The following is a 12,070-nucleotide window of genomic DNA, read 5'->3' on the forward strand; positions in this document are numbered from 1 at the left end:
AGAGCGGGATAATCCACGGTTTCCATATTCGGTTTGTCATCTGATAGTCCTCACTTTGCCTTTTAGTTCGCTGTTTCCCAATAAAAAAAACACTTTTTTGCACCCCCACACGCAGCGGTAAGACCCCTACATTCTTTTTGCTTTTTCCAAGCTCCGCCTCTAAAACTTCCCCCATCAACCAATTGGTCAGCAAAAAAATTAAGTATGCTCTTCTCCCCCTTTGCAACAAAGCACAATATGGCTGTAAAGGAGTTCTCACCTGGAAGGAAAGGCTGCTGGTCGGTTTCACGCCTGCCTTGTTTGTATTCTCCCTTTCCTTCCCACAGAGAATGAAACTGACAAAGCTTTCCTGAGCAGGCTTGAAACCGACCAGAAGCCCTTTTCTCGTTTGCATTTGCGATATTACAATTAAACGAATGTATGCTTTTCTGCCTTTATTGATATTTAAGGAGATACACACACTGGCAATTGCACTTATTTCTCCAAAAAAGCAAGAAACTGTCACACACCCTCCTTCTCCCTTTCCTTCTCATGGAGAATGAAATTGACAAAGCTTTCAGGAGCAGGCTTGAAACAGACCAGAAGCCCTTTTCTTGTTTGCATTTGCGATATTACACTTAAACAAATGTATGCTTTTCTGATTTGAAGCAAAACCCCCAGCAAGTACAATGAAACTGACAAAGCTTTCCGGAGGCAGGCTGAAACCGACCACCACCCCCTTTCTCACTGGCTGTGCATTGCAGATCTCACCCAGAGCGGCCGCCCAGTTTGCAGGCTGGCAAAAAATAAAATGCATCTGCGCAGTAGTTGCAGATCCCCCCCCAACACCCCACCATTGCAATGATTGGTTCAATTTTCCCGGGCTTATTCTCGCACATGTGCAAAAGTGCAGATACGTGATTGGCTGGAATGAGAAGGGGCAAGGGGAAACGCCCAAAAAACGCCCATCAGCTGTAAAGTCCACGGTATTGCATCCTAACTCCTGAAGGCACAGCGGATGATTCCCGATATTAAACAGCAAATCGCATTTTTGCCAGTATTGCAAGGAGCGGATTTAACCCGCGAAAATGTGTAACAGCGCGAGACGTCATTTGGACGACCGAAAAATAATGAACACACATAGCAGGCGTGTCACACATTTTGCAGTCGTCTGGATGAGCCCCTAATGGAAAGGGTGAAACTATAAAAAGAGCTTCTTGTTGCGGAATCATTGAATGAGCTGTTAAAACAGGTAGGAAGAGAACCAGCTGGGGAAGCCAGAGCATCCTTAGGGCACAAAGAGACTCCTAAAAAAAAGAAGGAGCTGACAGTGAGGAGATTGTTAGCTGGGCAATTTCTGTGGAGTGCAGAGGGTGGAACACAGATTGCAACAGGTCAAGAGGATAAAGTTAAGATAGCAAGGAATAATTGGCATGTTCCAGGAAGTGTTTGGAAGTAACAAGTTTTTTTTTTAATTAGAAGGTGATAAGGATTTTTCTCTTTTCTTTTTGAATGAGGGAAACGGTGGTATATTTGAAAAATGCTATATAAAGAGAGACAGCAACTAGTTAAACTTGAAGGGTGTAAAAAGACTGTAGTGATAATTTTGGAGTCTCTGTGGTACCTAAAGAAAAATTTCATTATGGTAGCCATGCCAGCTGGTGGGAGCAAAACTAATAGAATCTGGTGGCACCTTAAACGCCAACACATTTATTTGAGCATATTACTTCCCCAGTCAGAGGCAGAGTCCATATTGTCAGATACATGGAGTGGTCTTCAGTACTTAGGGTTATTACTCCTGCACCCTACAAACAGGCAGAAAAATCGACAAATTCATAGAGCTTAAGGCTATGCCATGTACTACCTCTAGCATCGGAGGCAGTACTCCTCTGTATAGTAGTTGCTGAGAACCACAAGTGGGGAGAGTGCTCTTGTATAAAGGTCTTGCTTTTGGACTTCCCACAGGCATCTGTTTGGCCACTATGAGGATGCTGGACCAGATGGGCCATTGGCCTGATTCGGCACGGCTTTTCTTGGCTTTATGTTCCAGGGAATAGTGTTTCATCTCTACATTCGCCTGATGGGGAAAGTTTCATTTGCAGTAGCACCGATTGCCGCTGTTCCTTTTGCCCATGTCTCGGTTAAAGACGCGGGGGACGAGAGCCGGGTGAGCATGCCTTTTGGCCTAGCGGGTTTGCGGCAGAGGGCGCTGTGAGTGTAGATTGGCCTGAGGAGGCCTTCCGAGGTACTCGAGAGAAAGGCTGAAAGGGCGCCTGGGCCTGTTTCCGGGCCAGCATCGGGAGAAGACAGCTGTGCTTGCTTGTAATCTCAGCCAGGCTAGAAAAAAAGAGAGAGAGAGATAAGGGACCGCGGCGGCTTTCTCCTCCCTTCCTGTCCGCCCTCTTTCTGTCCAGTCACGCAGAAGAGAGCCGGGGGTGGATTCCTTAGTGGCGGCCGCCTCCTCCCACTGCCTCTGGTGGAGCAAAGCAAGAACCCGCGCGGAAAGCTTCGGCCGCTCGCTGGTTCCTTGAGGAACACAACAAGAGAGTCGACGCTGCTCAGAGGCTGTGGAAAGTCATGGTGAGAGGATTACCCCACCCTTTCTTTTCTTTCATTTCTTTGAGGACCCATCAAACGAGGGAGCAGAGGCAGCGGAGGTGCGAGGGGGGTCATCTCCCTCCCCTGCGAAGTCCCTACTCCAGTTTCTCAAAACTTTAGCATAACGTCCCCACTTCTTCTCCTCAATCGCGGCAAAGTAAAGTTTACCTTCTGCTCTCCTTACCTTTCCCTCTCCTCCTCGACGCCGGCACGGATCATCTATTCTGTAATCTGTAGGTGAATGTAAGCAGATACGGCGGATCCTTGCGCGTTGTCGGATAGCCTACGATTGCATGCGAGGAACTGTGAGGTTGGGGCGCGGAGGCAAGACTGGAACAGAGGAATAAAACAAGGCATTTCTGACCTGTCCTTAAACAACACACGGGGGGGGGTAATTTAAAGCCGGACAGGAGCTCTTCTCAGATCAGGTTGGGATGATGGGACAAGTAGTCGCCCCTCCCCACATCGAATGGGGGGGGCAACCAATACAGAGTTTCTAGTGGGATTATTCAGGCCAACTATTGATTGGCTGATGGTGGGAGCAAGATGCAAGCTGTCTCAGAATCCTGTCCCCATCCCTATAAATTTTACAGCTATCCCACAGTGTGAGAACCATTAAAATATAATGCCTTCAAGTCGATTTTGACTTATGGCGACCCTATGAATAGTGTTTTCATGAGGCTGAGAGGCAGTGACTGGCCCAAGGTCACCCAGTGAGCTTCATGGCTATGTGGGGATTCGAATAGTCCAATACCTTAACCACTATACCACACTGGCTCATGTGAGAACTATTACCCTACCCTTTATATGCTTGCCTTTTCTGTGGGTCTTATTTATCTCCTTGTTTTTAGATGATCTCTGAGTTAGGTTCTATTTCTCATTCCCCCTTTCCCTGAATGCTTTTGTGCTTTGTTGTGTTAGTCTCTGGATAACTTCCCTGTTCCTCTTTCTTGTTTTCTTTGCAACACCCTCTCTCACTCTCTCTCTCCCCGCCCCCCTTACCTAATGGCAAATAGGAAAGTAACTAGACAGGGCACCCTGCATGGTAATATACAAAAGCTAGGGACAATGAGATTATTTTCTCAGTAGAGAGTTTACAAAACAGGGAAGTGAGGTGAGGGGCAGAGAAAAGTGCCCTGCACAACATCCTTTTAAAAATGTAATCTTTTCAATGCATCCTTTTCAAGAAAGCCCTTCGGAGAATATTTTGATTTAACTCACAACTGCTACATTCTAAAAGCTCTGTAGAAAGGCAGAGATTGTCCTGAAAAGACTGATGGACTGATTACTGAAATTGGTCTTTGCATGGGCAAAAAACAATCTATTGTGCCCAGCTGGCATTTGGTGGAAAATACTGATTTCCACATTCCTTTTTCGTTGGTTTTCTGCATAATGGTATAGTAAAACTTGTGTGAACTTGTAGCATACAGCTGCACTTTTGGGGATTCCTGTCACCTCCCTCCACTCCAATAATCACTGCAGAGTCTACCTATGTACTGCTGCTTTACGCAACACTACTGTTTCCCCGGGTGATCAAGTTCTGTGAGTGCCCAGGGATGTTTGCCTAGAGCAGGGTTGGGCAAACTTTCTGTGTCAAGGGTCGCATTCCTTTGGGGGTAATCTGGCAGCGCCACATACTGCCAGTGAGCAGGGCTGAAGTTGGGTGGAGCCAGAACTAAAAGTGGGCAGGACCACCTACTTCTCTCTCTCTCTCTCTGTCTCTCTTGCCTCCCTTCTGTCTCTCTTCCTCTCTGCTCAGTGGGCTGACAGTGGAGGGATTGATAGCTCTTGCCAGGAGATCTGAACTGATTGCTTAGAGAGGGCTTTTGAAACTAAGCCAAGGGTCACATGTAGCCTCATGGGTTGCTTGCCCCTGCCATAGAGAATAAACCTCAATCCTAAATCCTCTTGGGTATTTGTGTTGACAGTTTTGGCTTCTCACTACATGTATGTGGGGAAAATGTATACAGGAATACCCTGCATTAACGTACGCAATGGGTCCAGAGCGAGTACGTAAACCGAAAATGTACTTAAAGTGAAGCACTACCTTTTTTCACTTATCGATGCATATACTGCACTGTACAGTACGCAAGTTTGTAGTTGGAAACTGATCAGGCAGTGGCGTCATGCCGTTAAGTGTCCATTCTTGCGAAGCGAGTGTACATGAATGGGAATGGTGCTACTGTAAATATGTCCGTACTCGCGAGTGTCTATAAAGTGAAGGTCCGTGTAGCGGGGTATTCCTGTATATCCATTTGTTACATGTGAGCATGTACACAGGTGTGATATCCATGTAGGAAAATGACCACATGTAAAGCAGTTTTCAAATATGGACTCAATTTAGGCATGTAGTGAAATGAGCCTTGCTTCACTGTATGCACAAATTCCACTTTTTAAAAAATGCGATATGACATGTTACAGCAAAGGGTGGTCTAGAGGAGGTGTGAGAGCCTCAGTTCATGCCAAAAATTTAGCCGTTGTGTGCCATCACTTCACTGAATATCCAAATTTTGCTCATCTGTTGTATAAATCCATGTTGATCATGCTCATCGTCCATTTTTGACAGTGCCAAAAAGTTTAGGATTGTGGGGAAATCTGCTTCTGTGATGTGGGTTGGAACATTTCCCGCAGGAAATTAATTCCAGTGCTTTATTTTTCTGTGGAAATTTTTCTGTTTCATAAGTTTATTAGTAACAATAAATGGCTACTACTTGCAAATACAACATTAGGCAAGCTTGGCAGTTTCAAAGTTTTTAGCTTTGTTTGCTAAATACAAGAAAAAATGCTAAATTTGTTCACTTGCTAGGGCGTTAGAACATTCCTGATGCAAATTACCCCAATTCATTTTTTTTCTGGAAAACCTACATCACTGATCTAAATGATCCCGTTCAGGGTGAACCACAAATACAAGTGAGCCCTTCAACATCCTGGATGAGGAAAAGTTATATTTGAGCATTCTAATTTTTCTAAACTATAAATGAAGAATGATGTTTAAGCATACAGGCGTAGGTCCAGCCGTAGTCATGCACACCAATGCACACACAGCAACTAGTGGCTAGGGAAAGCACATCTGTATCAAAATACACATCCAGCCAATTTATTGGGACATGGATGAACATTGTGGTATGAATCCAGATGTGTATCTGGGTCAGCTGCATGTGCAGATACCTACTTCTGTGTACAGAACTCCCTTTTGGGATCACGCCAGAATACCCAAATGTTCAGTACTAAGGGGGTTACACACACTTACAAAAAACTTTGTAAATCGGTAGGTCTTATCCAAGCAAGTAAGTTTAGGATGGGCCCAAATCTAGGAATACATTTCTGTGATCTACTCTCTAATTAGCCCTCATCTGTAGTTCTTTTCATTTGTAGTGTATGCTAATGCAAATGTATAACTTATCTTTTATGTGGGTTTTTTTTAGTTAGACAGCCTTTCTTTTAAACTCTCCCACTTGTTAGTTTGTATAGCACCTTCATCTATTCAGGAATATTGAAGTATACAGTTTAAATCAACAAGCACACATAATGTACGCAGAATTCTGTGTCTTCAGTTTGACTGCCTATATATCATATTTGGTTTGTTTTTTAAAATTATACAGCTGCAACATTCTTTTACCGCAGACTCCACCAGTCTGGGCTGATTTTTCCTGTGGTAGGTCAAGAAGGCAGTAAAGTAACTTAGGGTATACAGGAATGAATTCTAGAATTTTATATGCAGTGATCTAGTTGTCACTAAGAAAGCAAACCTGTATATGGGGCTGTATTACTTTAGATTGTAAGTTGAGGCTTGTGTCATTGAATATTATACAGCCACAGCATGGATTTTTCGCATTCCGCAGTGTTAAATTGAAAATACCCCCCATGCCATCCTGATGCTTCCCATGAGCTCATTTCAGAACAAAACCTTACAAATCTTATAGTCCTGAACTCAGAAATGCTTGCTTAACAACCCTCTAAATTTTCATAGCAATACACAAAACAGTCAGACAGAATCGAGAGTTAAAAGTGTAAAAAGAGAGAGAAAAAGCAGACCCTTTTTGGACTTTTTTCTGTCTGAGTTCTCATAATCTGTTAAAATTAATTAAAAATCAGCCATGTTCACAGAGTGCCTGTCAGGGCCGGTTCTAAAGGGGGGGCAGGTTGGGCACTGGCCCAAGGGCCCCGGAGCTACAGGGGCCCTCCGCTCCCCTTCCGCGATCCGTGCCCCCCCATGCCCCCCACTTATCTGTCAGCTGGATTTTTAGCATTGCCCTTAATGAAGATGGCGGCCACAGCTTCCCTAAGGTACTGAAGCCGCTGCTGCCATCTTAGTTGACAGCAGAGATGTGTGCGCGTAGCACGCATGTGTGCCATCAACAAAGATGGCAACAGAGGCTTCATTCACCTTAGGGAAACCATGGCCGCTATCTTCATTAAGGGCAATGGTAAAGACTAGACAGGTAGGGGGGGCATGGGGGGCACATGGGGGGGCACGCGCGCACATGTACCCGCATGTGCACACACCCACACACCCACTGGGGGGCCTTCAGCGGTACTGGAGGGTCGATATAATAAGACTCCATATATTGATCGCCTTTGCCCCTGTGAAAGAAGAGAAATTGAAACGAATGTCCATGTTTTATTATACTGTCCTCTATATGATCAACCCAGATCGCACCTTATTACACTGCTTTTAGACAACCAAATTTTAAATTCTGATGTTGCACGAATAGATTATTTACTGTCTGACCATAAGAAAGAAATTACATGGGAGGTAGCAAAATTTGCTGTAATAGCAATATTAAAAAGGAAAGAGTCTTTATAGAGTTTTAATTTTTAATATTATGAGGATACGATATAATACTTTTAAATTAAAATACGATTAGATTCGGAATTGTAAACTGAAATGTTATAAATGTTTTTATATTTTGTATGGATCCTTGTGATCGTTAATAAAGTTACTTACTTACTTACTTAAGTTACTTTCAGAGCAATTGCAATTGTAACGGCAACTGCTACTTTTGTGGGCCATGTAATTGTAACTGTAATTTATTACTTTTTAAAAGTAATCTTCCAAGCTCTGGTGAATGGCACCAGTTACCTAGGGAGGTAGTGGACTGTCCAATACTGGAGGCATGCAAGAGGCAGCTGGTTATGCTTTAAGTAGGATTTCTACATCGAGCAGGGGGTTAAATTCGATGCTCTTGTAGGCCCCTTCCAACTCTACCATTCTATGACCTATGAAACGGAGACTTGTTTACAGAACTCCAAACCATAGTTTAAAAGACGAAATGCAATCATTATAATTACTATACCAGGAAAAATCACATTAAACGAGGATAGGAATTGATCTAGTGGCTTTAAGTTATAGGAGTGTAGATTTTGATTGAAGATTAGGTGACTTTGTGACAGCAAGAACAGTGGAACCAGTTAAGTTCTTTCAGTACTGGCAAGATGTGTTCCCACTTACAGATCTCATCAACAGCCTAGCAGCTGTATTTTGAACTAACTGAAGTGCCAGAATAGTCTTCAAAGGCAACCCCACATACAGTCCAGTGGTCAATGATGATGCCACAGCATCATCAGCACCACCATTATTATAATTATTTGATTTATATGCCACCCTTCCTCCCAGCAGGAGCCCAGGGCGGCAAACAAAAGCACTAAAAACATTAAAACATCATAAAAACAAACTTTAAAACACATCAAAACATCTTCAAAAAGTTACTTAAAAAAGTTATCAAAACTTCTTCTAAGATTAAAAACATTTTTAAAAAGAAAGTTTAAGAACATATTAAAAAGCAATTCCAACACAGATGCAGACTGGGATAGGTCTCAACTTAATAGACTTGTTGAAAGAGGAAAGTCTTCAATAAGCGCTGAAAACATAACAGATGGCGCCTATCTAATAAACTTGATAAACTGATGAAATCAAGGAGTACCCGCAGATTACAAAACTGATCTTTTCAGCGGTATGCAACCCCATTCAGAAGAGGATGAACATCATCTTCTCTGCTCAAATAGACCACCTTTCCATCGAACCCCTGTTGTATCATCCAGCCCATTCTTGATTCCAGATAAGTGGTTCAACACTCCCACTCCCTTACATGAATCCACTGAAAAAGAGGGTAGCGGAAGCTTAGTGTTATCAGCATTCTGACTATACATCACTCTTAAGACCCTGAATAGCCTCTCCCAGCAGTTTCGTGTAAATGTTAAAAAGGGTTTTGATTGCTAGCTGGAATACCTAGGGAGGTGGTTTTGGAGGCTGTGTATGAATAGGTGGAAGTGCCTTGTTTCTTTCTTTATGCATGTGATCAGCAGTTTCATTGTGCAATTCTGCTGTAAGGAGAAGGAGCAATAAAATATACAGGACCTATCAAGGAACCAGATTGCAAAATAGAGGGTGGTTATTTCTTGTATTCTGGTAGAAGATACAGACTTAGCATATTTTAATCTTTAGATCTGCATAATCATCGTGATAAACAGGAGATTGAATAGTTCATGCTGAACTTTGAACCTCTGTAAAAAAAAAAAGGGGGGAACGTGACTTTCTCAGATTAAAAACATATATGTATAAGACAAAAAGGGATTTGTTGGCTGGCTTTCTTTGTTCCTCCATTGAAAGCAGGCCCTGGGGAATGAAAAATGTATGCGACTTATTCGCTCCTGCCTAAAATGGGCAAATTTCTAGTAATATGCATTATTAGAAAAAAGGAAGTACACATAACTCGGGTCAAATATGCACCTGTGGGTAAACGTACGTAGGGGGCTTATTTGTCACAAAATGGCTGTGGTGTGTGTGTCAAACACAACATGGCTGCCACAGAGGCATGGCATAACAAAATTAGAGGGTAGTCATGGTGAAACTTTTCCCATCAATGTATTTACATACTAGAAAAGGCTTGACCTGTTGAATTTCTGACTGCCATACAGCTGTTCAAGGCACAAGAATCCTGCTTTTCCCCAGTGCCAACCCTAAACTAAAGGCTAGGCTGCCATCCTGTACTCACTTATGTGGAAATAAGCTCCATTAAACATAATGAGACTTGCTTCTGAGTATACATGTATACCATTGTAGTTATCTATACAGTGAATTCTTAATGAGTCCCTGCTCTTTAGCTCCTGTAAAGCAGGAGACATTCCTAAGGCTCTTTGCAAAGTTTTCACATTTGCTTTTTGCAGGGAGAAGAATTCTTTTAACATTCACCCACACTTATTGTGTAGTACTATTCACAGAAAATAATTTATAGGCACTACCTGATCTCAAGTAAACCCAGCACAGGAAAGATGCATTATGGTTTCTAGGGCAAAAAGAAGGTAAACCATAAAAATTCCAAGAAAAGAAGACAGAAGCAGATAAAGTGCACTAAAAAGGAGGGCAAAAAAAGCAGCTCTATAGAACTCCAGGGAGTCCTATTGCCTGGTCTCCAAAGAACTCTCTTATAAATCACTGCTCTGACTTCACTCATTGGCTAATAATGCTAGAAGACAGCAGCAACCAGGCTGGCTCATTTCACATAAATCACTTAGAAGGGTACCTGCACATTTGCTCCATATATTGGTTTTTTTTAGGAGGGATAGAGACTTGCTTTTTTTTTTTTAAATGCAAGTTCAGATTCTGGGCAACCTGCTGGGGGGTGCCACTGGAGGCCTTCATGGATGCCAGGGTGACAATCCATGGAGTAGGGTGGGAGGAGTTGTGAAACATGTTGACCCATTAGCAACATAGGAACCTGCCTTATCCTGAGTCAGACCATAGAGCCACCTTGCTCAGCATTGTCTACACCATAGCTGGAGAAGATGTGAGACTCCAGGTGTTGGAATACAACTCCCATCATCCCTGTCCATTGGCAATGCTGGTGAGGCTGATGGGAGTTGGAGTCCAGGAACATCTGGAGGGCCACAGGTTCCCTGACTCTGGTATTCATTGACTGGCAGCAACTCTCCAATGCTTTGGACAGCAGTATTTTCCTACTTGGGAGATGCCAAGGATAAAACATGGGACTTTCTTCATCCAAAGCATGTGTTCTACAGCTGGCCTATGGTGCTTCCCCAAACATTATTAATAAAAGCTATTACAGTGTCAATAAAAATAGTATTTAACAAAAAAAACCACACGCTATTATAGCTTTATTTTATCATTAAAATAACGGACAAAATCCGCTAGGAACCTATGAGAAAAAGAAATTTCTAATATGCACGTGTATTAATAATAATACAATCCTTTTCAGAGGATTAATAAAGAGATCTATTTTGGACAAAAACTCAGCGCAAGATCTGTCTTGTTTTTTTAAAAAAGTGATCACTTTCAAAGGTGAGTTTAAAAAGCAACATTTTAAAAGGGTTGAAATGAGATTTTTGCAGAATTTCAAATTAGTACTGTTGTGTTCTTAAATTTGGGAGCCCTAGGAATGAGTTTATGGATTCAAACTAAGCATAAAGAAGTGGACTTTCATTTTATAATTCTTTCTTTGCAAATAGACACAGACAGACTCACAGTTTTCCTTTCAAAATCTCTCTTTCCCTGTCGATCTAGTAAGAGGCGGTCTGGGATTAAACTAGGGCATTCTGAAACCTTGGCTTGGATCAAGGGAATGGATGTGCCACAAACATTGCAAAATTTAATTTTGGTTCTAATTAATAATGGATATTTTTGACACTATTGATAACTTTAAAATCCTTTTTACTCTCTGTGTCTTGCAAGCTGCTCCCTCTCTTAGAAGCAAGTTTAAACTTCAGTACAACTACATTTGTTAATCCAGGTGTAAATATTTAGGAAGGAGCAACAGTATTTTTACCCTTCCTTGTAAATAAGAGGGTGATAGAAAAAAGTATATCTGGTTATAATAACAATTGGTGCTACAGAGAAGAGAGTTTTTCTCTGTGTCTAGTATTACTTGCCCATTACTGGGTATTTCTTCGATGACTAATATGATTTTTATCTCTGGATCAGTTTTCACAAAACATCCTATGGCTCCTTGTAAACTGACAGTCTTGAGGCGTTGGCTTTCAGTCTTTAAGGTGTTACTGCATACTTCTTGTCTAACTCCCACTTCCGAGGGTGCGAGTGTTAATAGCATTCAGGAGTGGTGTTTCCATGATGCAAATGGCACTAAAAAACACTTGAGAAGAGCTCCTCTGAGTTGGACCAAATGCCTCTCCAGTCCAGCATTCTGTTTTCATAGTGGCCAACCAGCTGCCTACGCAAAGCCTGCAAGCAGGACATGAGGTTGCTTGTTGAATGCCATAGTATATTGCTATTGCAAAATTTCAGTTAAGGCAAAATTGCCACACTTTTGCAGGGACCTTGCTTAGAATGAGTTTGAGAAGGTTGGAAGCTGAAGAACAGATCTGAGGAGCGGAGGGGCAGCAGTTCAAATTTGTGTTTCTGTAGTGCAGTTTCAGTGGGAGTTGGGCAGAATAGACTTGGTTGACAAAGGGAGATCCTGGACCTCAACTGTGATTTTGAAATATTAAGCATTGATTTCTTTAAGTATGGGTTAAAGGT

General features: G+C 42.3%; 1 protein-coding gene across 1 annotated transcript in view; it reads left to right on the forward strand.

Annotated features, from left to right (window-relative positions):
• The first annotated feature begins 2,201 nt into the window (after positions 1-2,201).
• SGPL1 (sphingosine-1-phosphate lyase 1) overlaps positions 2,202-12,070 on the forward strand; it is a 66,899-nt gene continuing 57,030 nt past the window's right edge. The window contains exon 1 of the mRNA XM_061635255.1: positions 2,202-2,559. Within this exon, the coding sequence (XP_061491239.1) occupies positions 2,557-2,559 (3 nt within the window). The 5' untranslated portion in view covers positions 2,202-2,556. The remainder of the gene's footprint in view (positions 2,560-12,070) is intronic.

Source organism: Rhineura floridana, chromosome 7 (assembly GCF_030035675.1).
Source record: "Rhineura floridana isolate rRhiFlo1 chromosome 7, rRhiFlo1.hap2, whole genome shotgun sequence".
NCBI lineage: Eukaryota > Metazoa > Chordata > Lepidosauria > Squamata > Rhineuridae > Rhineura > Rhineura floridana.